The sequence below is a fragment of the Nycticebus coucang genome, chromosome 1, assembly GCF_027406575.1.
Source record: "Nycticebus coucang isolate mNycCou1 chromosome 1, mNycCou1.pri, whole genome shotgun sequence".
Taxonomy (NCBI): domain Eukaryota; kingdom Metazoa; phylum Chordata; class Mammalia; order Primates; family Lorisidae; genus Nycticebus; species Nycticebus coucang.
This window is the reverse complement of record NC_069780.1, coordinates 183184242-183208375: the sequence shown is the minus strand read 5'-3', so window position 1 is coordinate 183208375 and position 24134 is coordinate 183184242. Positions and strand designations below refer to the sequence as shown.

Here is a 24134-nt window from a genome sequence, read left to right as displayed (position 1 = left end):
CTATCTCGAGATAAGAGTCAAGAGAACAACAGTGAATTCCACACACAAGTATGACCCACTGGTTTCTTAATCTAATTCTAGGATATTGAAAAAAATTCTCTTTCATTTCTCATGGATATTTAATATTAAATCAGGCTCTTGAGGTGCACCAGCAACAGTTTGAAATCAAGGCAGTGAAGAGAAGCAGGAAATAAGGAACACAGGGGTCTATATTGGTTCATGTGAGTCTGTACTTGAGTGTAGATTTCATGTTGGAAGTTGGTGGCTATAATCCACGTGATAAATGCAACGTGTGCGGTTTGGAATTGATACTGTGAATCGGTTTTTTGAGCATTTCCTTGATTCTTAAGAATGTTAGAAATCATAGGATTCCATTGATTTATAATAAATCACAATAGAAATTTAATCTTTTATTTAGTCATCACATTTGCAAAACCGGCCTGGGTACTAGGAATGAGGAAAGAAATGAAATTTAATTTTGCATTTTACATATGGGGATTTTTAAATTAAAAGAAACTTAAAATCCCTCACTAACAGTATCCTTCATTTGATGAACATTCCCTTTATCGTAGGAAAGCCTGTCACACTTTTGCTGGCAGCCCAAGGGAATGTTTGATTGGAATAAGAGACCAGCATATTCTTTGGCCAGCACCCCTGGGTTAATGGTGCATCCCAGCTGACCACAGTGATTGATCCACCAACTGATCTCTCCATGGTGTGATTCAGACTTGTGTGTATGTATTAACTCAGGGGTGCTCAAACTGCGGCCCGCGGGCCACATGAGACGGTGTGATTGTATTTGTTCCGGTTTTGTTTTTTTACTTCAAAATAAGATATGTGCAGTGTGCATAGGAATTTGTTCATAGTTGTTTTTTTTTAAACTATAGTCCGGCCCTCCAACAGTCTGAGGGACAGTGAATTGGCCTCCTGTTTAAAAAGTTTGAGGATGCCTGTATTAGCCTATTGTAATGACATTTACCACGCTAGGTGGATTAGTTTTCCTTTGCTTTGATTGTTTATCTAATCGTTTGTTCAATTGTCCTCATTTGGGCCTTTATAGCACTAGGGAGGAAATTAAATAAAGCACAACACTTTACCAAATCCAACAAATCCAGTGGGCACAGTTATGATATGCTAATAGCTCCAATTGGAGGTTTTAGCTGTTGGGCAAATAAACATAAACTTTTGTGTAGGTAAAGCAGTTAAGACAGCAGAATTTTTAACCTTGCTTATACATAAAGGATTTTTCCTGGATGTATAAGGTATGTATAATTTAATTTATGTATAGTATAATAATAAAATGATAATTATTTTATCAAGAATTTTATTTCTTAATTTCTGATACAAATTAAATTGTGATAAATGGGTCAAGGTTAATGACTCACAGGGTAGGTTCTCAGAGCACTGCTCTGTCATGGCTCATTTATTTCTTTTTTTTTTTTTTTAAATTTTTTTTTTTTTTTTTTATTGTTGGGGATTCATTGAGGGTACAATAAGCCAGTTACACTGATTGCAATTGTTAGGTAAAGTCCCTCTTGCAATCATGTCTTGCCCCCATAAAGTGTGACACACACTAAGGCCCCACCCCCCTCCCTCCATCCCTCTTTCTGCTTCCCCCCCATGACCTTAATTGTCATTAATCGTCCTCATATCAAGATTGAGTACATAGGATTCATGCTTCTCCATTCTTGTGATGCTTTACTAAGAATAATGTCTTCCACTTCCATCCAGGTTAATACGAAGGATGTAAAGTCTCCATTTTTTTTAATGGCTGAATAGTATTCCATGGTATACATATACCACAGCTTGTTAATCCATTCCTGGGTTGGTGGGCATTTAGGCTGTTTCCACATTTTGGCGATTGTAAATTGAGCTGCAATAAACAGTCTAGTACAAGTGTCCTTATGATAAAAGGATTTCTTTCCTTCTGGGTAGATGCCCAGTAATGGGATTGCAGGATCGAATGGGAGGTCTAGGTTGAGTGCTTTGAGGTTTCTCCATACTTCCTTCCAGAAAGGTTGTACTAGTTTGCAGTCCCACCAGCAATGTAAAAGTGTTCCCTTCTCTCCACATCCACGCCAGCATCTGCAGTTTTGAGATTTTGTGATATGGGCCATTCTCACTGGGGTTAGATGATATCTCAGGGATGTTTTGATTTGCATTTCTCTAATATATAGAGATGATGAACATTTTTTCATGTGTTTGTTAGCAATTCGTCTGTCGTCTTTAGAGAAAGTTCTATTCATGTCTCTTGCCCATTGATATAAGGGATTGTTGGCTTTTTTCATGTGGATTAATTTGAGTTCTCTATAGATCCTGGTTATCAAGCTTTTGTCTGATTGAAAATATGCAAATATCCTTTCCCATTGTGTAGGTTGTCTCTTTGCTTTGGTTATTGTCTCCTTAGCTGTACAGAAGCTTTTCAGTTTAATGAAGTCCCATTTGTTTATTTTTGTTGTTGTTGCAATTGCCATGGCAGTCCTCTTCATGAAGTCTTCCCCCAGGCCAATATCTTCCAGTGTTTTGCCTATGCTTTCTTTGAGGATTTTTATTGTTTCATGCCTTAAATTTAAGTCCTTTATCCATCTTGAATCAATTTTTGTGAGTGGGGAAAGGTGTGGGTCCAGTTTCAGTCTTTTACATGTAGACATCCAGTTCTCCCAACACCATTTATTGAATAGGGAGTTTTTCCCCCAAGGTAAGTTCTTGTTTGGTTTATCGAAGATTAGGTGGTTGTAAGATGTTAGTTTCATTTCTTGGTGTTCAATTCGATTCCAAGTGTCTATGTCTCTGTTTTTGTGCCAGTACCATGCTGTCTTGAGCACTATGGCTTTGTAGTACAGACTAAAATCTGGTATGCTGATGCCCCCAGCTTTATTTTTGTTACTAAGAACTGCCTTAGCTATACGGGGTTTTTTCTGGTTCCATACAAAACGCAGAATCATTTTTTCCAAATCTTGAAAGTACGATGTAGGTACTTTGATAGGAATGGCATTGAATAGGTAGATTGCTTTGGGAAGTATAGACATTTTAACAATGTTGATTTTTCCCGTCCATGAGCATGGTATGTTCTTCCATTTGTTAATATCCTCTGCTATTTCCTTTCTGAGGAGTTCATAGTTTTCTTTATAGAGGTCCTTCACCTCCTTCGTTAGGTATATTCCTAGGTATTGCATTTTCTTTGAAACTATGGTGAAGGGAGTTGTGTCCTTAATTAGCTTCTCATCTTGACTGTTATTGGTGTATACAAAGGCTACTGACTTGTGGACATTGATTTTATATCCTGAAACATTACTGTATTTTTTGATGACTTCTAGGAGTCTTGTGGTTGAGTCTTTGGGGTTCTCTAAGTATAAGATCATGTCGTCAGCAAAGAGGGAGAGTTTGACTTCCTCTGCTCCCATTTGGATTCCCTTTATTTCCTTGTCTTGCCTAATTGTATTGGCTAGAACTTCCAGCACTATGTTGAATAGTAAAGGTGACAGAGGACAACCTTGTCTGGTTCCAGTTCTAAGAGGAAAAGCTTTCAGTTTAACTCCATTCAGTAAAATATTGGCTGTGGGTTTGTCATAGATAGCTTCAATCAGTTTTAGAAATGTGCCACCTATGCCTATACTCTTCAGTGTTCTAATTAGAAAAGGATGCTGGATTTTATCAAATGCTTTTTCTGCATCTATTGAGAGGATCATGTGATCTTTATTTTTGCCTCTGTTAATATGGTGGATAACGTTTATGGACTTGCGTATGTTAAACCAGCCTTGCATCCCTGGGATGAAGCCTACTTGATCATGATGAATGACTTTTTTGATGATAAGCTGTAATCTATTGGCTAGGATTTTGTTGAGAATTTTTCCATCTATATTCATGAGTGAGATTGGTCTGAAATTCTCCTTTTTGTTTGGGTCTTTTCCTGGTTTTGGTATCAGGGTGATGTTTGCTTCATAGAATGTGTTGGGGAAGATTCCTTCTTCCTCAATTTTTTGGAATAATTTCTGCAGTACAGGAATAAGCTCTTCCTTGAAGGTTTGATAGAATTCTGGAGTGAAGCCATCTGGACCAGGGCATTTTTTAGTTGGAAGCTTTTTTATTGTTTCTTTGATCTCAGTGCTTGAAATTGGTCTGTTCAGGAGGTCTATTTCTTCCTGGCTAAGTCTAGGGAGAGGGTGTGATTCCAAATATTGATCCATTTCCTTCACATTGTCAAATTTCTGGGCATAGAGTTTCTGGTAGTATTCAGAGATGATCTCTTGTATCTCTGTGGGATCAGTTGTTATTTCCCCTTTATCGTTTCTGATTGAGGTTACTAGAGATTTTACTTTTCTTTTTCTAGTAAGTCTGGCCAATGGTTTATCTATTTTATTTATTTTTTCAAAAAACCAACTCCTTGTTTCATTAATTTTCTGAATGATTCTTTTGTTTTCAATTTCATTGATCTCTGATTTGATTTTGGATATTTCTTTTCTTCTACTGAGTTTAGGCTTAGATTGTTCTTCTTTTTCCAATTCCATAAGATCTCTTGTGAGACTGTTGATGTGCTCTCTTTCTGTTTTTCGAATGTAGGCATCTAAAGCGATGAATTTTCCTCTCAAAACTGCTTTTGCAGTATCCCACAGGTTTTGGTAGCTTGTGTCTTCATTGTTGTTATGCTCAAGGAAGTTAATGATTTCCTGTTTTATTTCTTCCTGCACCCATCTGTTATTCAACAGAAGATTGTTTAATTTCCATGCCTTTGGGTGGGGTCGAGCATTTTTGTTAGAGTTGAGTTCCACCTTTAGTGCCTTATGGTCTGAAAAGATACAAGGTAAAATTTCAATTCTTTTGATTCTGTTGATATTTGTTTTGTGTCCCAGGATATGATCAATTTTGGAGAATGTTCCATGGGGTGATGAGAAGAATGTATATTCTTTATCTTTGGGATGGAGTGTTCTATATGCGTCTATCAAGCATAGTTGTTCTAGGGTCTCATTTAAATCTCTTATATCTTTGTTTAATTTCTGTTTAGAGGATCTGTCCAACTCTGTAAGAGGTGTGTTAAAGTCCCCTGTTATGATGGTATTATCAGATATCATATTGCTCAGACTGAGTAAGGTCTGCTTCAAGAATCTGGGAGCATTTAAATTGGGTGCATAAATATTTAGAATTGAAATGTCTTCTTGTTGTAGTTTTCCCTTGACCAATATAAAATGACCATCTTTGTCTTTTTTGACTTTAGTTGCTTTAAATCCACATGTATCTGAAAATAAGATTGCAACTCCTCTTTTCTTCTGAATTCCATTTGCCTGAAAAATTGTCTTCCATCCCTTGACGCGGAGCTTTAATTTGTCTTTTGAAGCTAGGTGTGTTTCTTGCAGACAGCAAATGGATGGCTTGTGTTTTTTAATCCAGTCAGCCAATCTATGTCTCTTCAGTGGGGAATTCAAGCCATTAACATTTATGGAGATAATTGATAAGTGTGGTAGTATTCTATTCGTCTTATTTGGTGAGAGTCCATTGCTTAGTTTTATCTTTTGCATCAGTGTGGAGGTTAGGCTCTGTCCTTTGATTTCTGAGTTCTTACTTTGCTGCTGATCCATTGTGGTGGTCAGTGTGCAGAACAGGTTGAAGTATTTCCTGTAGAGCTGGTCTTGTTGTGGCGAATTTCCTCAATGTTTGTATATCCGTAAATGATTTGATTTCTCCATCAATTTTGAAGCTTAGCTTAGCAGGGTACAGAATTCTGGGCTGAAAATTGTTCTGTTTAAGTAGATTAAAGGTAGATGACCATTGTCTTCTTGCTTGGAAAGTTTCATTAGAGAAGTCTGCGGTCACTCTGATGGATTTGCCCCTGTAGGTCAACTGGCGCTTACTCCTGGCAGCTTGCAGAATCTTTTCTTTTGTCTTGACTTTGGACAGGTTCATCACAATGTGTCTTGGAGAAGCTCGGTTAGAGTTGAGGCGACCTGGGGTCCGATATCCCTCTGAAAGCAGTGTGTCAGAATCTTTGGTGATGTTTGGGAAATTTTCTTTTATAATATTCTCTAGTATGGCTTCCATTCCTCTGGGGCATTCTTCATCCCCTTCTGGAATTCCTATAACTCGTATGTTGGAACGCTTCATAAAGTCCCATAATTCTGACAGTGAACGTTCTGCTTTCTCTCTCTTCTTTTCTGCCTCTTTTACTATCTGAGTTATCTCAAAAACTTTGTCTTCTACCTCTGAAATTCTTTCTTCTGCATGGTCTAACCTGTTGCTGATACTTTCCATTGCATCTTTAAGTTCCCTGATTGACTGTTTCATTTCCTTCAGCTCTGCTATATCCTTTTTATATTCTTCATATCGTTCATCTCTGATTTGATTCTGTTTTTGGATTTCCTTTTGGTTATTTTCCACTTTATTAGCAGTTTCCTTCATTGTTTCCATCATTTCTTTCATTGTTTTCAACATGTGTATTCTAAATTCCCTTTCTGTCATTCCTAACATTTCTGTATAGGTGGAATCCTCTGCAGTAGCTACCTCATGGTCCCTTGGCGGGGTCGTTCTGGACTGGTTCTTCATGTTGCCTGGAGTTTTCTGCTGATTCTTCCTCATGAGTGATTTCTTTTATCTGTTTCCTTGCCCTAATTTTCCTTTCACTTCCTCTTGCTCTTTAAGATCTTGTGCCTGTGGACGGTTTTCCACTGTTTTAGTCCTCCTCTTGGGGTCCAGAAGTCTCTCGCTGACTCCCTGTAGCCTCATAGGAGTGATGATAGGCAGTTCCCGCCAGCCAGAGATGCCTGGAGTCCTATCTCCCCCGACTCACGGTGCCCAGATGCAAGGAAGCTGTTACTCTGTTGCCATCTTGCTCCGCCTCCATGGCTCATTTATTTCTCATAGCGACCTCCCTCAGACTCTTCAGGGTGGGTACAGTTCTCCTCATTTTTTAGTAGAGGTAATAGGGAGTTGGTTTTTTTTTTTTTTTTCTTATAAGTTCCATTTGCTTTTGTACTTTTCAGGTCAAAGTTCTGTCCTTCCCTCAGAAATCATGCATTGTACCAGTTAGGTGGGAATTTGCCCAACTCCTCCCCCTGCCACCTACTTGATTTCCACTGAGTTTTACTTTCATATGTGCACAGAAAAGTTGATCCACGAGTTCCAACTTAGTGTAGAGTACAGGTGGTGTTTGTATTTCCTTTCTTATGATACTCTGCTTAGAAGAAGTCTCCAGTTCTCTCCAGGTTGTTACAGAGGATACTGGATCACCTTTTGAAGAACACCCCAAAAGCAAAACAACAAAAACAAACATCTGGAACGTGATCAAATTAAAGAGTTTCTGCACAGCTAAGTTTCTTCACAGGCAGTAAAGTAAATAGACTACAGAATGGGAAAAAATATGTGCATGGTGTATGTACCATAAAGAGCTGGTGACTGGTAGTTGCTGTTTGTTTATGCTTATTCCTACTGCTAGAACCAGGGCAGGGTGAGCGCTGTTCTCCTGGACACAGTGCTTGGGAGAGGTAACTGTGGAATTTAAGCTCTGGTGGGTCTGTCACTGAGATGGTTCGTCTTACACTTGGCCAGGCTACAGTACCCAGTTATTTAGTCAAACACTCCTCAAGGCATTGCTAGGAAGGTGTTTTGTAACTTGGTTAACATCCACAGTCAGGTGACTTTAACTAAAGGATATTACCTTTGATTATAATAATAACAGTGGTGTGTCTCATTCAATCATGAAGGCATGAAGGTTCTAAAAGCAAATCTGAGATTTAATGGAAAAAAAGAAATTCTGTCTCTGAGGCTGCAGGATCAACTTCTGCTTGAGTTTCTAGCCTGCTGGCCAATCTCACAGTTTTCAAACTTGCCAACTCCAACTATCAGGTGAACTAGAACTAATCAACCTTATGTGCACGTCTGGAAAGAACACTCATCAAAAATCAAATAGGTGGGGGAGGGAGGGGATAGGTAAATTCACACCTAACAGGTATAATGCCCACTAGCTGGGTGATGGGCACATTTATAACTTTGACTCAAATATTACAAAAGCAATTTATGTAACCAAAACATTTGTACCCCTCTAATATTCTGAAATTAAACAGCAAAAAAAGCAGTTAAAAGAACGACAAAAAATCAATAAATTATATATAAACCCATTTGTGCACATATAACATGTATAATCTCCCATTGGATCTGTTTCTCTGGAGACCCCAGACTGAGACGGACACCAAGGAGGGGCATTATGATGCTGGTTTGCCGAAGGTGAAAAGGGTTTTTATCCCCACATCACAGGTGATGAAACATGACCGGGAGTCTGATGGACTTGCTCAGGAGGCTTGAAAATGGTAGAGGTGGGATTTGAACCCAGACCTGACTCCAGGAACAGTGCTGTTAAACACCCCACTGCATGTACCTCACTCTGGTTGTATGTGAAGCAGGTGGCCATAGTGGGTTATGGAACGGCATGGCTGGCACTGATCTCACGATTGTGTGGCTGTTGCTGGGCTGAGCACTTCACTGGTGTCATCCTGGGTTCTCAGTACAGCAGGTTTAGCTCCTACAGCTTCTCACACTCGACGTGTCAGTGTCCACGGAGGACGTGTTGAAGGCACATTGCCCAGCCCACCCCAGAGTTTCTCAGTTCAAGGGATGGGGAAAATGGGAGCTTCACCCTTTGAAGTGCGGAAGTCGGAGGATTTGTGGGAAGTTTAGAAACCACCACTTTGGTTGTTTGGTCCTCGCAGTACCAATGCCTTTTACATGTGGCCTTTGGTTCCAATCAGTCATTCCTTGGGGCCACCTGTCAGAGTGTGCTAGACTTTCCTAACCACTGGTCTGACTGTGTCTCCTGCCTGGTCCTGACCTGGCAGGCTCCCCTCTTGCTGTGGGTCCCAACAGACTATTGTCAACTTGGGGTCTTGTCAGTGGTACCAGGGAACTCAGGTGATGCCACAAACTGCACCTCGGGACCCCTGAGCCCCACCAGGTGGCCCAGCAGCTTCATATGGCCCTGGCTCTAGCTGGCGGCTGAGGCAGCCTGAGGGTAAGTGCTCGCCAACTCCCTAATTACAGTGAGGAAGGGTGATAGCACCACCCAGCACACCTGTCCTTCTCTTAAAAGAAGCCTAGAGAGGACCCAGGTCCCGTCTGGCTACTCCTCTCCTGTGCCCCCCGTCCCTTCCCTTTCCAGTCTCCCCCTAGAGGGGGCTTCCCATGCCATCTTCTCACAGCCTTCCTCCCATCCGACTTCCCTTATATACAGCAGTGGGGGAATCTGCCAGGCATGGCCCTCCAGGAGCTGAGAAATGTAGGCTGTCGCTCCCTGAAGCAATAGCTCGGCTGCAAGAACCTTGTCGTGCTGCAGATTTCTATTCGTGACTTTGGGAGCTGAATACTCTGCTGTTCTTTCCCTGTGGTTCCTTCTATAACATTTCTTCTCTATGCACCGACCCCTTCTCCCTCCACTGGACGCCACAGGGAGATGATTACACTTCCGGAAGGAAGGCAGAGGAGAAGAGTGTGTTAATAGCGTCCCAGATAGGGCCACCACTGGACTAAGATTTGTTGGGTGTTTCCTAGAAGCCCACGCCATCCTAAGTGCCCTTTCAGGATTATTTATTTAATCTTCACAGTAACCCTCTGAGGCAGAAATTTGTCCCCTGCCCCACCTCATCTATAGCCCAAGAAACTAAAGCAAAGAGGGTTTCATAATTTGCCTAAGACTACTGAGTGGCAAATCCAGGTAGAAATCCTGGGCCTTTGACTCTAGGTCCTATATGCTGCCCGTCGCAGTGTGCATGGAAGCTGGCTACAAGCTGCAAAACGACATTTAATACAAGCTTTTACAGATAGTCCATCCCCACTGTTTGTAGTTTTCGTATCTGAAACTTTACCTGTTTTCTTAAATGTGTGTATAACCCCCAAATTCTTGCTGGAGACACTCGCGTGGTCTTTCACAGATGCGGGCAGGGAGGTGAAATATGTGAGTGGCCACCGCACGTGTTCCCAGGTGCGGAAGAACAGGTGACGTTCTGCTTTCTAGTTCAGCTCTGACACTGCACACTGTGTTTTTTGTGGGCCATGTTTGTTTGCAGTTTATGCTTTTTGTTGATGTTTTCACTTTTTAAAATGCCCCAGGTGCAGCGCCACGGAGCTTCTAGTATTTGAAAGAGCAGGAAGGCTGTGATGCCCCAAGCGTGTGTTAGAAGAGCTCCCTTCAGGTGTGAATTATGGTGCTTTTGGCCTTGAGTTTCATATTCATGAATCAACAACATGTATTGAATGTCTTTAAACAGAAGCACACATAAAAACAAAGATACGTACTGATCAGCTGATGAAAGGTGGCCAGAGGCTCATCGGAACCCAAGTCCGTGTTTCTTTCAGAGCAGTGATTCCCAGTCACTATTCGTAGCAGCTTTCTCGAAGTACCTGGAATTAGAAGAACCAACTATATTTATCTATTATTTTCCGTCTTTAATTACTTAAAATGCTCGGGCATTTTAAAATGCTTTACTTATCAAAGGACATATATTTTCAGCAGGGGGCATATAATATTATGCTTCAGGGGACTTAAAAATTGGTTTTTGGGGGCTGAAGTATCTTGTCCCTCCAAGAATGAATATATAAAGCACAGATACACACCCAGCACATGATGGACGGACGGCACATTTGTGGTGGTATAATTTCATTGCAGGAAGGGGGTAATGAGGAAAAAAGGTCTTAAAAATTCCCTTGGGGTTACAATGATGAAAAAAAGATTGAAAAATACTGTTTTGGGGCGTGATGACCATTTAATACAGTGAAACAACTGAAAGTATTTATCAGAGTACAGAACACCACATAATGCGCTCAGTGCTAACCATTATAGGTAATATTGATGATATTACTTGTTTCATCAACCTAATTCACAGATCAGCATTTCTTAAATTAGAGTCTGTGACCCTCTGAGGGGTCTGCATACCTGTTCTTAGGTTGTGTCTGAGAATTTTCTCTGAAATTTATTTTGGGCTTTCGTTTTGATGGTAATCTGAAAAAATATATGAATACTCTATACTGGTTCTCCTTTATAACAGAATCCTGCTAGGAGATTTCATTACCTAATTTCTCCTGTCTTTTCAATGCTTGTGGGCTGCTGAGAAATAAAACAGCAGGCTTAAAAATGTGATTGATGCAGTCAGACCAAGTTTACCTGAGTGTTCTCTTGTAGGAAAGGAGGGCTCCCTGAGTTTGAACAGAGGAAAGTGGTGGGCAGACTGACTTGTCGCCTGGCCTGGGATGGCGCAGGCATGCCAAAATCAAGAGAACGTTGCCTTTAGCAGCCAGTCCTGTGTTTAAGTTTTGAAAGGCAATTTAATCCTAGCAAAATCACATCCACTATCATGTCAATCTAATGCTGCTAATTTGAATTTTGTGGGTTTTATTTTTTTGCATTTCATTTGTTATTTTGTTTACATTTTATGGTTGCATCACAGCTAGAGCACGTGGAGTTTAGTTTTCCATTTGCACATCACTAAGCAACAGTGTAATAAAAATAATGTAAGTCCATATATTGGTGTTGCACGATAATGTTTTTTGTCCTATGAAAGGGAATGTTTATATTATTCAGGTTTCAGGAGTAAAGGAATGGACTTACAGAGTCATAGACTGAGCCGCTAGGAATCACAAAATAGAAACATCCTCCTGCCAGCTATGAACACCAAGAATCTAGGGAGAGCAGTGCAGGTCAGAAAGCCAGGGAGTGGCAGACTGAAGGCAGAGAGCAGGTGAAGGTACACTTTGATCTGACTGGTCTGCCCTGTCTCTCCCACAGGTGAACCTTGGCAGGTAGATGGCAACCTCTGACAGGCTGCAAAGGCCAGCTGGACACAGACTAATGGGGACTTACTCCACTGCCTCGGCTAACTCTGAGGGTGGAGGATGTGAAATGGGCTGGGAAAGACGGGTTTGCTCCGATCCTGGAGCCACAGTGAGCACGCGGCAGTAGAGAGAGGAAATGGCGACTGTTTGTCTTCATTGAGGCGATATTACCCATCAGCTTGGCCTGTGCCGTGACTGTTAACATCTTTCACATGGCAGACAGAGCTTGGAAGCTCTTTGAGTCTAAGTCCACCTGTGTTTTCTACCCTGTGTGAATTTAGACTATATGCTTATGCCACCCAGCTAGGGTCCTGCACTGACTTAGTTCGTTGTGGCTCTTATATCACAATACCTTACCCTAGATAACTTACATACAGCAGAGGAATTTATTTCTCACTGTTTTGAAGGCTTTGAAGTCCAAGAGCAAGGTGCCTCCAGATTGAGTGTCTGGTGAAGGCCCCCTTCCACGTTCATCATGGGGTATCCTACATGGCGGAAGGGGGTAAGCGAGCTTGCTGAGGTCTCTCTCCTAAAGGCACTAATCCTGTCTATGGGGGCTCCACCTTCGTAAGCCAATCAACTCCCAGAGGTTCCACCCCCAAATGCCATGTCCTTGGGGGTTAGGATTTCAGCGCATGAATTTTGGAGGGACAGAAGGTTCATTCCACTGCATGTACCATTGGGAAGAAAAGACTGTTGGCAGCTACATGTAAGAGTTTTTGATCATGACTTACAGAGCAAAGAAAAGAGTTCATCTGTGATATAGTTAGTTGTTATCAGCAATAGTTTCTATTGCTGCATATAAAGTTACCACAAGGTTAGTGGTTTAACATAAGATACATTTATGATCTCACAGTTTTCTTGGGTCAGGATTTAGAACGTGCACGATACCTACAGATTTAATGTGTGGTGAAAGCCCCTTCCTCATTCATTATTGGGCAGACCCTGGATATTTTGTTCAGGGTCTCACAGTGCTGCAATCAGGGCATCGGCCAGGGTGGGGCTCACCTGTGGGGCTCACCTGTGATGCTTGGGGTCCTCCTCCGTGCTCACGTGGGTGCTGGCAGACCTTATTTCCTTGAGCTGTAGAATGTACAGTGGCTGACTACTTCAAGGCCAGCAGGAAGAGTCTCTGTCCTTTAGGTGCCCTTTGAAAATGCTCACCCAGTTAGGTCAGGCCCACCTCAAATAATCTCCCTGTTTCTTAACTCACTTAACTCCTTAGGAACTTTAATTACATCACAAAATCCTCTCATCTTTGCCATATCCTATTGGTTAGAGGCCAGTCACATGTTCTGCCCATGCTCCCGAGGGAGGAGGTGACATCAGCAGCCAGATGGCCTGGGGGCTTCTTAGAATTCTGCCCACTGCAGTCATTAGGCACTTCCCTATGGAGCTGAGTTGTGGTTCATATTTACAGGTGCTCATGTGACATTTGAAAGATGTTTAGCAAAGTTAACATACATAATTATACTAAAGAACAGAAGAGTAGAAACTCAGCCCTGAGCTACGTTTATTGAGAACAGGGACTCTCAACTTTGGTATATTGGCATTTGGGATGCATTCTAAAACATTTAGCAACAACTTGGCCTCTGCCCACTAGATGCCTTTAGCACCTTTGATCTCAGTTGTGACAACAAAAATGATGCCATGCATTGCCAAACGTCCCCTTGGACCAAAAAAAAAAAAAAAAAATTCCTTGAGAATTCTCTGAGAGAATCACTGTATTAGAAAAATACAGGGTTTTTTTTTGTTTTGTTTTTGAAGAGGAACATATTGGAACAGGGGATTTGTCTTTCTTAAGGTGATGTAGCTATTTGGAACCAATAGACCTTGCTGCTATGATTAATCTTAATTCTTACATTTGTTCATTTCCTTTATTGAGAAATGCATAATTTATAGTTGCAAATAAAAAATTAATGCAGAAGATGTGTTCTCCACATGTATGCCAAAATGAGAGGACATTGTCATATTTGACTATGCTTTATTAGCCTGTCTAAGTTTATAGGCCAGCCATACGGAAGAGGCCTTTAACTCTCTTATATAACATGGGTCAGATATTTCCCAAAAGATACTTACTGCATAAGGCAAAAAACTTAATAAACTCCACTCTTCCTTTCTTGGAAACAAGTGATATGGCTTGATAGGGGACCGAGTGGAAGGCAAGGTCTAGGTCTGAAATTACAAGACTCAAAACTGCTCATTCCTGTTTTCTCTAGGCAAAGGCAGCTCAAGCATCTCATCCGACGTGAGTTCAAGTACAGATCACACTCCAACCAAAGCCCAGAAGAATGTGGCTACCAGTGAAGGTAGGCATCTGGCGTTGGTTATCTCTCACCTCTCTCTACAGAGCTGGCTATTTTTGGAAGACAAATGAAATGTGCAGGGGTTACTTCTTTTCTGCTGAGTGGGAGCATATGAGATCCTTAAAAAAACGAGGAGGGAAGTGATCTCCCTAGAGTCCTTTTGTTGCATTGCAGTTACTGTCCATGAATGTTGATTTGACTATATTGCCTCAATTTTAAGGCAAATGCTGTTATTTTGTGAACACAGAGGAGGCTGACTTTATTATACTATATACTTTGTCTTTCAGTATGGAACACAGTATGATTGTACAATCCTTGTGCTGCAGTTGAATATTCTTGCAAGAATTTTCGAAATAGGGTGCAACTGGAATCCAGGATTTTGGATTGGTTGGAAATCCAGGATTTTGATGATTGGAATGTCATAGTCATGTAATTTGTATAACTTGAATTTGACTTCTAATATTTGACATAGAAAAAGGAGTTTTCTTTATCTTTTTTTTTTTTTTTTTTTTTTTTGCTATTTGAAGAATAAATCAAAAGTTCCTCCTGTCAGGACAAAGATTGGTCACATTTATATTCTTGATGAAGAATTTGACTACAGGTGATAATACATGCTGGAATTCAATGGATTCCCAATAGTCGAAAAGCTTTTGAGTTCTTACTTGTTAAGTGTGGAATTAATTGTTTCTATAGTAGTTATTTTGTGTAGAGTTGACCCAGTTATACAATTGGCTCCTTTCATTCTAATATCAAACCACAATTAAGTGACCTCTTTTTGGAGATGAGATTCCTTCTGCACTAATTGTTGGATGAAGGTCCAGTGTAAATGTTAATGCCATCCCTTTATAAAGACAGGCTTGGAGCTCTCAGCTGATTTTCTATGGCACTGTAGATTCTACTTTGTGAAAGAGTGCAGGGTGTTGTGCAAGTGCATTTCCAGTTTTTGTTTCTGAGACTTAATTTCTGCTGCTCCTAATATTGGAAGGCAAACTCATGGACGGATGTTTGAAATCTGAGTTCTTTGGTTGATCTTGGTCTGTATTATAACTTATGTGTTAATGATGATGGTTTACCTCTGCTGGTAGATAATCTTTTCTTTGGATATTTTTTGACTTGGTGTATTGCATGTAGCACAATTATATTTTCTGGGTTAATTCTCCCCAGACCAATGTATAAAGAGCTTTTAAAGTGGATTCTATTCCCTCACGTTTAAAGCCTTGGCTGTGTTTGATGTTTATCAAGGGCATTATAAGTTGGGCAGATTGGAGTGTTCCTTCCAGTGAACCACCAGATAGTAATCCACTTTCTTTGGTGAACCACCAGATAGTAATCCACTTTTCATTTTCTGCCTGTTAATTCAAATATGGGCTTTAAATGGGTGTTGAAATTTAGTTAAGTTAATGGGCAAATCTGGTTAATTGATTCTAGACATTTGCTTTCAAGGCTTCCATTCTTAGGAGCCAGAGTGGAAATCACTTCAATTTAATTCAGTATGATCCTCAGTAGTCAGAAATCTGTGTTTCACAAGATTTCACTTCTTTCTACCATTATTTTACAGTTTCTCTTGTCACCCTAATTTGTCTAATTTGAGTGGCCATGAAAACAGAAATTTAGAAGTATGTTAAATAATCTGTTTTAGGTTCTCTTACTATTTCTTTACCTTTTCAAAAATAGAAAATATGACACTTTATTGTGTTGCAAGAGCTGGGGGAAGGGACTGTGGCATTTCATGCATTTAAAAATGTGTGCTTTTTATACTTAAACAAACAAACAAACAAAAAAACCTCTATAGGGAGTTTACGTTTTTATTTTCTTCTACCTTTCCCTTATGAGGAAGTACAGACCCAGCCAATGTGTCATGTATTTTGTCAAAATGGATTTTCTGTCATCCTGAGGGGGGAATCAGGGGAGAAGAATAGGAAAACGGAATGTTCATATGAAAGAGGACTTTTACCAACTGGGCTCAGTTAGAATGGGATTTTTTTCCAGCTCATAAGTGGAAGAACCTTGTCCCTATAAAAGGTGCTGTCCATTTCCTTACATAACTGAATAATTTAAAAGTGTTAAATTTTGCTATTTGGGTATGAATCTATTTTGCTGCAGTTCTTTTTTAAGCAATGAATATTTAGAATGTTAAAATTCGTAAGTGTGGACATTAGTTGCATTAAAAAGTATTTCAGGGATGTTTTCAGGCATAATTGGTCTCATCTCAACAGGTCGGATTTCAGGATGGAACCGGGGTAGCCAGTGCTAATGGTCTGCAGGTGCAGGCTTCAGAGTGTGGGCTGCCTCTCAGGACAGATGCTTAGTGAGGCACATTCTCCGATCTCTGTAGGGCAGATCTGCCTATGGCATGTGAGTTTCTTCCTCCTGGAAAACACCTTGGTAACCACTGGATACAATAAGCTGGCAAAGAAACAGAGGGCAGACACTGACTTTGTACCCAGCCTACAGAGGAGCCAGTTTAAAAATGCGTCTGTGATTGCTACTGTTTTCCAGAACTATGTTTAACCTTTGATGTGCAGAAAATATTGGGTGAATGGCGTAAATGGCTTTCCAGAATTTGTCTGATTATGGTTATTTCTTTCTGTTCCTCCACCCTCTCATGGCTTTCCTCCTCTGATTTCATTACTATCATCTTAAAGGAGCACAGGCAGAATCCTCAGCGTAAAGGTCTGAGTGATGTTGATTTCTAAAAATGATACATGTTGTGAAGAAGAAGAATATTTAGTTTTCCTGCAGCCTTTGAAAATTGTGGCTATCCCACAATTTCTTTTTTTTTTTATTAAGTCATATACACATTGATCACGGATACATTTATGCATATGTGGGGTACAACGTGTTGATTTTCTTACTACAAGTTGGAATGCTTACATCAAACTAATTAATATAGCTTTTGCCTCATTTACTTGATTATTGTGTTGAGACATTTATGTTCTATCCTTGATAGATTCAACTTGTTTTGCAGTACTTTTGGGCTTCTCCCTGGTGGGATGAACAGAGAGGGTACTACACTGGTTCCCTGGCTGTTGGTGTGTGTGCATGTGTGTGTGTGTGTGGGTGTCTGACCTCTACATGGTGGCTAACTGCACAGGCATTACCCCTTCCTAGGAAACACAGAGGTAACCATTCTGTGCAATGGACATTGGTAAATAAACTGAGGTCATGGGGGTAGAGGGAAAGAAGGGGTACTCACATCTACTGCATATAACCTGGGATGGGGATGGGAATTGATTACAAATGGACATACGGAATCTTACTGGGATGATGACAGTGTTCTGAATGGGATAGTGATGACAGCTGCACAACTCAGTATCTTCACTAAAAAGCCTTGAATTGGGCACAAAGAGTGTTGAGAGAGCCGATGCTTCTGCATGATCTTCAGACTTATATTTAAGTCATCCTAAAACATTGTTTGAAAATGCTTTTTCTTCCCTGAGTCTCTTACTCAGCTCAGATCAGACTTTCTGTGTTCTAGCACCCAACGCTGATGGTAAAGACGTTGCATTTATCCCCTCCAGCAAGTCTATTTCTTCACTGAAGACTAATAACTCTTATGTCCATCCACTGCTAATGCCCTCTGGTCATGAGGCTGTTCTCCTGGGCACAGTGGGCAGAGATGGGGATAATATGTGGTTTTAATAACAAGAGAATGGCATTTTTGACCGGCTTGGGGTATTCTGTTCCAAAGTCTCTTGCAAAAGTTTAATGCCTGCATCTTAATTGTGTGATTCTAAAGCCACACCCCTTGTCAAGAACTGGCAGCCAGCAGAGCGTTCTCCTGGATAAGTGGTATAGACTTTCTTATAGCCCATTATATTTCTTGTGACAGTTTTAGTTTCTAATTTCCCGACACTGCAGGGGGTTTGGGTTCAAGTGTAGAAGACTGGAAATTTTCCATTTTTCCCAACATAACCTGCATTCCAACATTGTAAGACATGGCTTAATACTTTCCATTTGTGTTGTATTCTCTCTCTTTCACCCTTTTCAGTCTTTCTCATCCACAGAGTATTGTCTTCTGTACTGGAAAAATGGCCTTTGACCTTCAGCTATGAAAGTCATGTCCAGACCATGGCTGGAATAGAGAACACAGCAGCCAACCCCCAGCAGACTCAGTTGGATTGAATTAGATCATGAAGCTTCCTAGGAAGAGCAGGGGAGCTCTGGCCACTCTTTGTGTTGATCAGCTTTCCCTGGAGCGGAGGGAAAGTGAAGCTGTGAATTCAAAGGTCAAATTTAATTGATGAAGAGTCAGCTTTGTCCAGCTGATCTTTAAACATGCTCAGATCCATATATTGAACTCACTGATGGCACAATTTATGGATGTGATAGCTGGTTTCTAAATATTGGTTATCAGGCCAGACAATCATTTAATCACAGGCTTTTCAGAGCTACCAAGGTTCTTGCCAATTTTCTGCTCTAACATCCTCATTTTACAAAGAAATACCTGTAGCAAAGAGAAAATGAAAAGTTTTTTTTATTATTATTGGGGATTCATCGAGGGTACAAGAAACCAGGTTACACTGTTGGCATTTGTTAGGTAAAGTCCCTCTTATAATTGTCTTGCCCCCCAAGAATGTCACACCCTGAGACCCCACCCCCCTCATCCTTCCCTCTCTCTGCTCTTCCTTTTTCCCACTCCCTCCCTACTTCTCTCTGTCTCTGCTCTCCCCTTCCCCCACCCCCACCGTATACTACATCATTAATTGTCCTCATACCAAAATCGAGTACATCGGATTCACGCTTCTCCATTTTTGTGATGCTTTACTAAGAATAAAGTGTTCCACTTCTATCCATGAAAAGATTTTTTTTCTATTACAAACCTAATAAATTGTCAAGCAGGAGTTTTTTGTTTCTTTTTAAAGTTATACTTAATAGCTCTGTTGATATAACTCATACAATGCAACTCACTTATTGAAAGTACACAGTTCAATGATTTTTAATATATTTACAAAGTTGTGCAGTAACAACATACTCAAGTTTAGGATGTTTTCATTACCCCTCACAAAAACCCTGTACTCGTTAGTGATCTCTTCCTATCTTTGACTGATTTCACCCCAAGCTCAAGGCATTCACTCATCTACTCTCTTTCTCTATAGATTTGCCTGTCCTGAAAATTTCATGCACATGGAACCATATAATGTGTAATCTTTTGTCCTGGCCAAGTGGGAGACTGATGTTGTATTGGTTTGGTGAGAGATGGCTAAATAGAATATATATGTATATGTACATATATATAAAACCTTTCAAAAAGATGTTGCCTTCTGTATATGGAACTATTTAATTCTCTTTTGTCTGCCTGATTTCTGGCCTGTCTATTCTGAATTGGCTGCAGGGCTGAAGAAGGCTATTAAGAATGTTTTTGGAGAGGTGGTTGCGGAGTCCAAATCATTTGGTCCAGAATCATTATTTCCTATAGGAGGTGGGGGATCTGCTTCCAAATTAAAAAACATCCTGTACCTGGTTGAACAGAACAGCTTGTTATGTGGAGACGGAAATACTGTCTTTAAGTCAGCTCCTGATTTTATAATACACTTTCAATAGATTCACTTATTGCTTCGTGACATTGCTTGTTTTATTAGCTCCTTGAAAGAAGGCTGTTTTAAATGTGGAATGAGTGGATGTGGAAGGAATTTCTGGGGCAGCGCCTGTGGCTCAAAGGAGTAGGACGCCGACCCCATATATTGGAGGTGGTGGGTTCAAACCCGGCCCCAGCCAAAAACTGCAAAAAAAAAGAATTTCTGCTGCGATTCTTTCCATCAAGTCTAAAATCACCAGTTTATTTATATAGTCATAGGTATGCATGTGGTCAGTGCTCAAATTAGGTTAATTCTAAACAGAGTGATTTTGCAAGTACCCAGGTTTTGTCCTCCTTAGACGGTCATCTTTCCACTACTCCTGGAGTGACCCTTCAAATCAAACATCCAGGAATCACCCAGGAAAGGAAAGATGGTGCCTTAAACTCCAGGAGACTGCTGTGTCCCATAAAGCTTGTTTTTCTATTTAACAAATCCAACAAACATTTTGGGGACATTTCTTATTTCATTTTTTACAGTTTTTGGCCAGGGCCGGGTTTGAACCCACCACCTCTGGTGTATGGGGCCAGCGCCCTACTCCTTTGAGCCACCGGCACCGCCCAACATTCCTTATTTCAGACTTTGACTATATTCTCCTAAGTGTTATTGCATTCAACTTTGTTTTATTGTCGTACTTCTCTCGAGAAGAAGGCATCTGTGTTTTCATTTGGGAGATGAAACAGGGAAACCAGACAGGATCCATGTGGCCCTAAGTCATGTAAAATAGTAAGTGACAGAAACAGGCTATGAATCCTGATTTCTAAGATTTATTCCCAATATTTGTTTCATAATGGTCAGATAAAACTATTGAGAATATCACATTAATCATTTTTATAAGTTCCTATCAAAGTATATCTTGAAAGTACTTAATGTTTCCCATTACGCATACTTTAGACTCTGTATTGTGATTAACTTAAACATGAATTTCAAATACCAAGTCTCCCTGGTGCAGTATGTTGAGGGCCCAGTTACCATGACCTGTAAACAAACTCTGCAATAGTCCAGTGGAAAGCAGCTGGGAAGATCTTCTTTTACCTGTTATAACTGTCTTAGTCCATTTTGTGCTGCTGTCCCGGAATGCCTGACACTGAGTAATTTAAAAAGAAAGAGGTTTATTTGGCTCATGACTTTGGTGACTGAAAAGTCCAAGGTTGAATGGAGGCTGCATCCGGGGAAGGTTTCAGGATGCTTCAATTCATGGCAGAAATAGGAAGGAGACTGGGCATTTGCCAAGAAAGTGTTTACATTTTCCAATTTCAACTCCTAATTCTGACAAAAATTGCCAGTAGTGTGCATGGAAACACTTTAATGATAAATCTTTAGTTATTGCTATGCTTGGATGGGGTTTGTCCCCATGGAAACTCATGTTAAAAATTATTCCCTAATGTGGAAGTGTTAGGAACTAGGGCTTAGTGGGATGTATTTGGGTCATGGGAGTAGATCCCTCAAGACTAGGTTAATGCCTCCTCTGAAGGCGAGCTCTTTTAAAATTGGATTAGTTCCTTGGAGAGCAGGTGGTTAAAACCGAGTGGGGCTTCTTAGGTCTAGCTTCTTCTCTTGCCGTGGGACCTGTCTGCAGTCTATTACAATTAACTGAAACTCAATCTACCACATAAAAGAAAATAAAAACACATAATATTGGGGTAGGAACAAAAAGTAATGAACTAGAGAAAGAAAAGGACGTTGAAAAAATCTTTTTAAAAATAGTTCTAAAATGACATCCATCCAAATTAGAAGGCTGGGTCAGGGGCTTCCAGGGGAGGGAGAGATTCTGAAATCAGAAGTGTGGCATTATGAGCTTTTAATATGTGCATGTGGGAGGTGATGATATGAGGACTGATTATTTTGAAAGACTTATTTTCTGTTTGTTTTTAACCTTTAAAATTAAATTTTGAACTTGACTATCTTTGAAATTGTCCATATCATTTAGAGAGGTTTCAAAGACTTTCACTGTTGAAGCTTAATGTGTTTTGGTAATTCCATTAGCAATTCACTGCTTTATGAGCAAATCTCTTTCATTATTTAAGCTACTTCCTGATTGTAAGTTGGGTGACTTTTGAAAAACTGCGCCAATTACATCTGGAGATTTGAACATGTTATTGATTCAACGTGGCCAATTTAATAAAGAAGTTCAATTTGCATCCAAGAATTCTTTAAGTAATGGAAAGCTCGTCAACTCAGTATCCACGGAATTGGTATGTTAAGTCTACAAATGTACAGTAAAATCCTAAGTATCATCTCAGACTCAAGAACTAAGTTTAATTTCTTGAGGGAATTATCTTCCAAAATGGATCATCCAGAATGGCCAAAATGTCATATAATAGTCTCAGAAGGAAATTAGATTTCTCTGTCTGTGAATATGTGTGTGTGTGCCCATGTAAGGACATCTTAAAGTAATTTAATTGAGACTTCTAGAGTCTCATAATGCCTTTATGCAGAGTTGGGAGAAAGATAAATTTAGATCTTTAATATTCTAATTCCATGTTCTAAATAATTCTATATTTATTTCTTTTGGAAGGAAGTTTGCCATTTGTAAAAAAGCACTCAGTAAGTAATCGATATACTTGCTGGTTCATCTCAGTACAACTACATGCATTTCTAATAAAGGCTTACATCACTTCTTCAATTTCTTATCAGTAATTTCAGTAATTTATTAAAGGATATAGTCTAAGCAGAAATACATTTATTTTGCAACTTATGGGGATACAGAATTTGTCAGTCAGGGATCACAGTCAGCACAGAGGATGATTCCTTTCCCAACTTGTGTTTTCTTCTCTCTGAAGCTTTTTCAGGAATAATTATGAGTTTAATGGAATGATTTGGTTAGAGCATGCACACACACACCCCCCACCCCAAGTCCTTGTCATTCCTGATTGTCTGAAACAAGCGTCCTTTACAGTATTTCTGTTAGTTATGTGGCTCTTGAAGGAATTTGATGTTATGGCAAGATCCACTACTTATCAATTGACCATATCAATTAATGTGGCAGGAAAGGAACACTTACAAAGCAGATAAATAGTAATTCAGGGAAGAATAGGGCTGGGTCTCAACAAGTGGTCTAAAGAACACCCAAGTGGGCTTGGTGCCTGTAGCTCAGCAGCTAGGGCACCCGTCACATACATCCAAGCCCGTGGGTTCAAATCCAGCCTGGACCTGCCAAACAACAATGACAACGACGACCAAAAAATAGCCCAGTGTTGTGGCGGGTGCCTGTAGTCCCAGCTACTTGGAAGGCTGAGGCAAGAGAATCCCTAAAGCCCAGGAGTTTGAGGTTGCTGTGAGTCGTGATGCCATGGCACTCTGACCAGGGTGACATAGTGAGATTCTGTCTCAAAAAAAAAAAAAAAAAAAAAAAAAGAGCACCTATGTGTGGAGAAGAGGCAGGTGAACGTGGGTTGCAGGTGTCAGAAGACCTCACAGAAGCCTGACTTTGGGAGGTGTGAGTGGCAGGTGGGAGGATGGGGAGGAAGACAGAGGTGGGAAAAATCCTGCTGCAGCCATGTGGAGAAAAGTGGGGGTTTCTAAACAGCCCCTTCCCTGGCAGCATTGAATAGCTTCCCAAAGGGCTTTGGAAATATAATCTTTAACTAAAACATTTAGTTTTGAGGTACACATTTTTTATATTAGGGTTTCAATGGATCCAATATACTCAATAATGTCAGTGACAAATAGGCCACTCTCACGGTAAAGAGGGAATATGGAGGAGCTTGGGGGCCAGCGTTTTAGGACAAGTAATCCGATATTGGAAATATTTGCCCTTTATCATCACGGACACAGCCTGACCTTAACATTTAGGTTAACATATCTGTTTACTTCCTCTTTGACCAGGAAATAACTTCCTGAGGATAAACTAACTTCCTCAGGAAGTCTCTGACTTCCCCAGGCTGTTAGGTTAATTAATAAATTAGCAGAGAAAAGCACTTTAGTTGTGAAGGGTGCCTCCTGCATATAGCAGAGCCCCTGTAAGTTGACCACCCAAAGGACTGTGACAAACTGGTCAACCTACAGCAGGTGTTCACCATAGGAACTGGGCCTTCTGTGTTCAGTCAATGAAAGTGAGGTCATCTTGAGTGGTCAGGGTAGGGAGGTGGTCCACCACGGAGGATCCACTGTACTTAAAAAACAGAAAGGCCATACCATGGAAGGAGTAACATCCAAATAGTTTAGAAGTTATTTGTAAACCATTTAGAGAAGACTGAAGAATTGTTGTAAAGAGTGAAGGCTGTGGAAAGTAGGTAGCAACACAGTGAATAATTAGGAAGGTAACTAAGAAACTCACTGCTTTTTATACCTGCTATTGTTTTCTAAGGTGGGGGGCATCTGGTACACTGAGGACATTTATTCTTCTAAATAGCTAGACATGTTTGGGCATGTGAAGTGTTAGGTGTGGGCTGCAGAAAACCAGATTTCTGTCCCCAGTAGAGAGAGTCTGAGTTGCAAAGAAGGT

At 40.4% G+C, this 24134-nt stretch overlaps 1 protein-coding gene across 2 annotated transcripts in view; it reads left to right on the top strand.

Annotated features, from left to right (window-relative positions):
* FBXL7 (F-box and leucine rich repeat protein 7) overlaps positions 1–24134 on the top strand; it is a 456585-nt gene that overhangs the window by 122590 nt on the left and 309861 nt on the right. For both annotated transcript variants that reach the window (XM_053592962.1, XM_053592965.1), the window contains exon 2: positions 14025–14114. In XM_053592962.1, coding sequence (XP_053448937.1) covers positions 14025–14114 — 90 coding nt within the window. The remainder of the gene's footprint in view (positions 1–14024; positions 14115–24134) is intronic.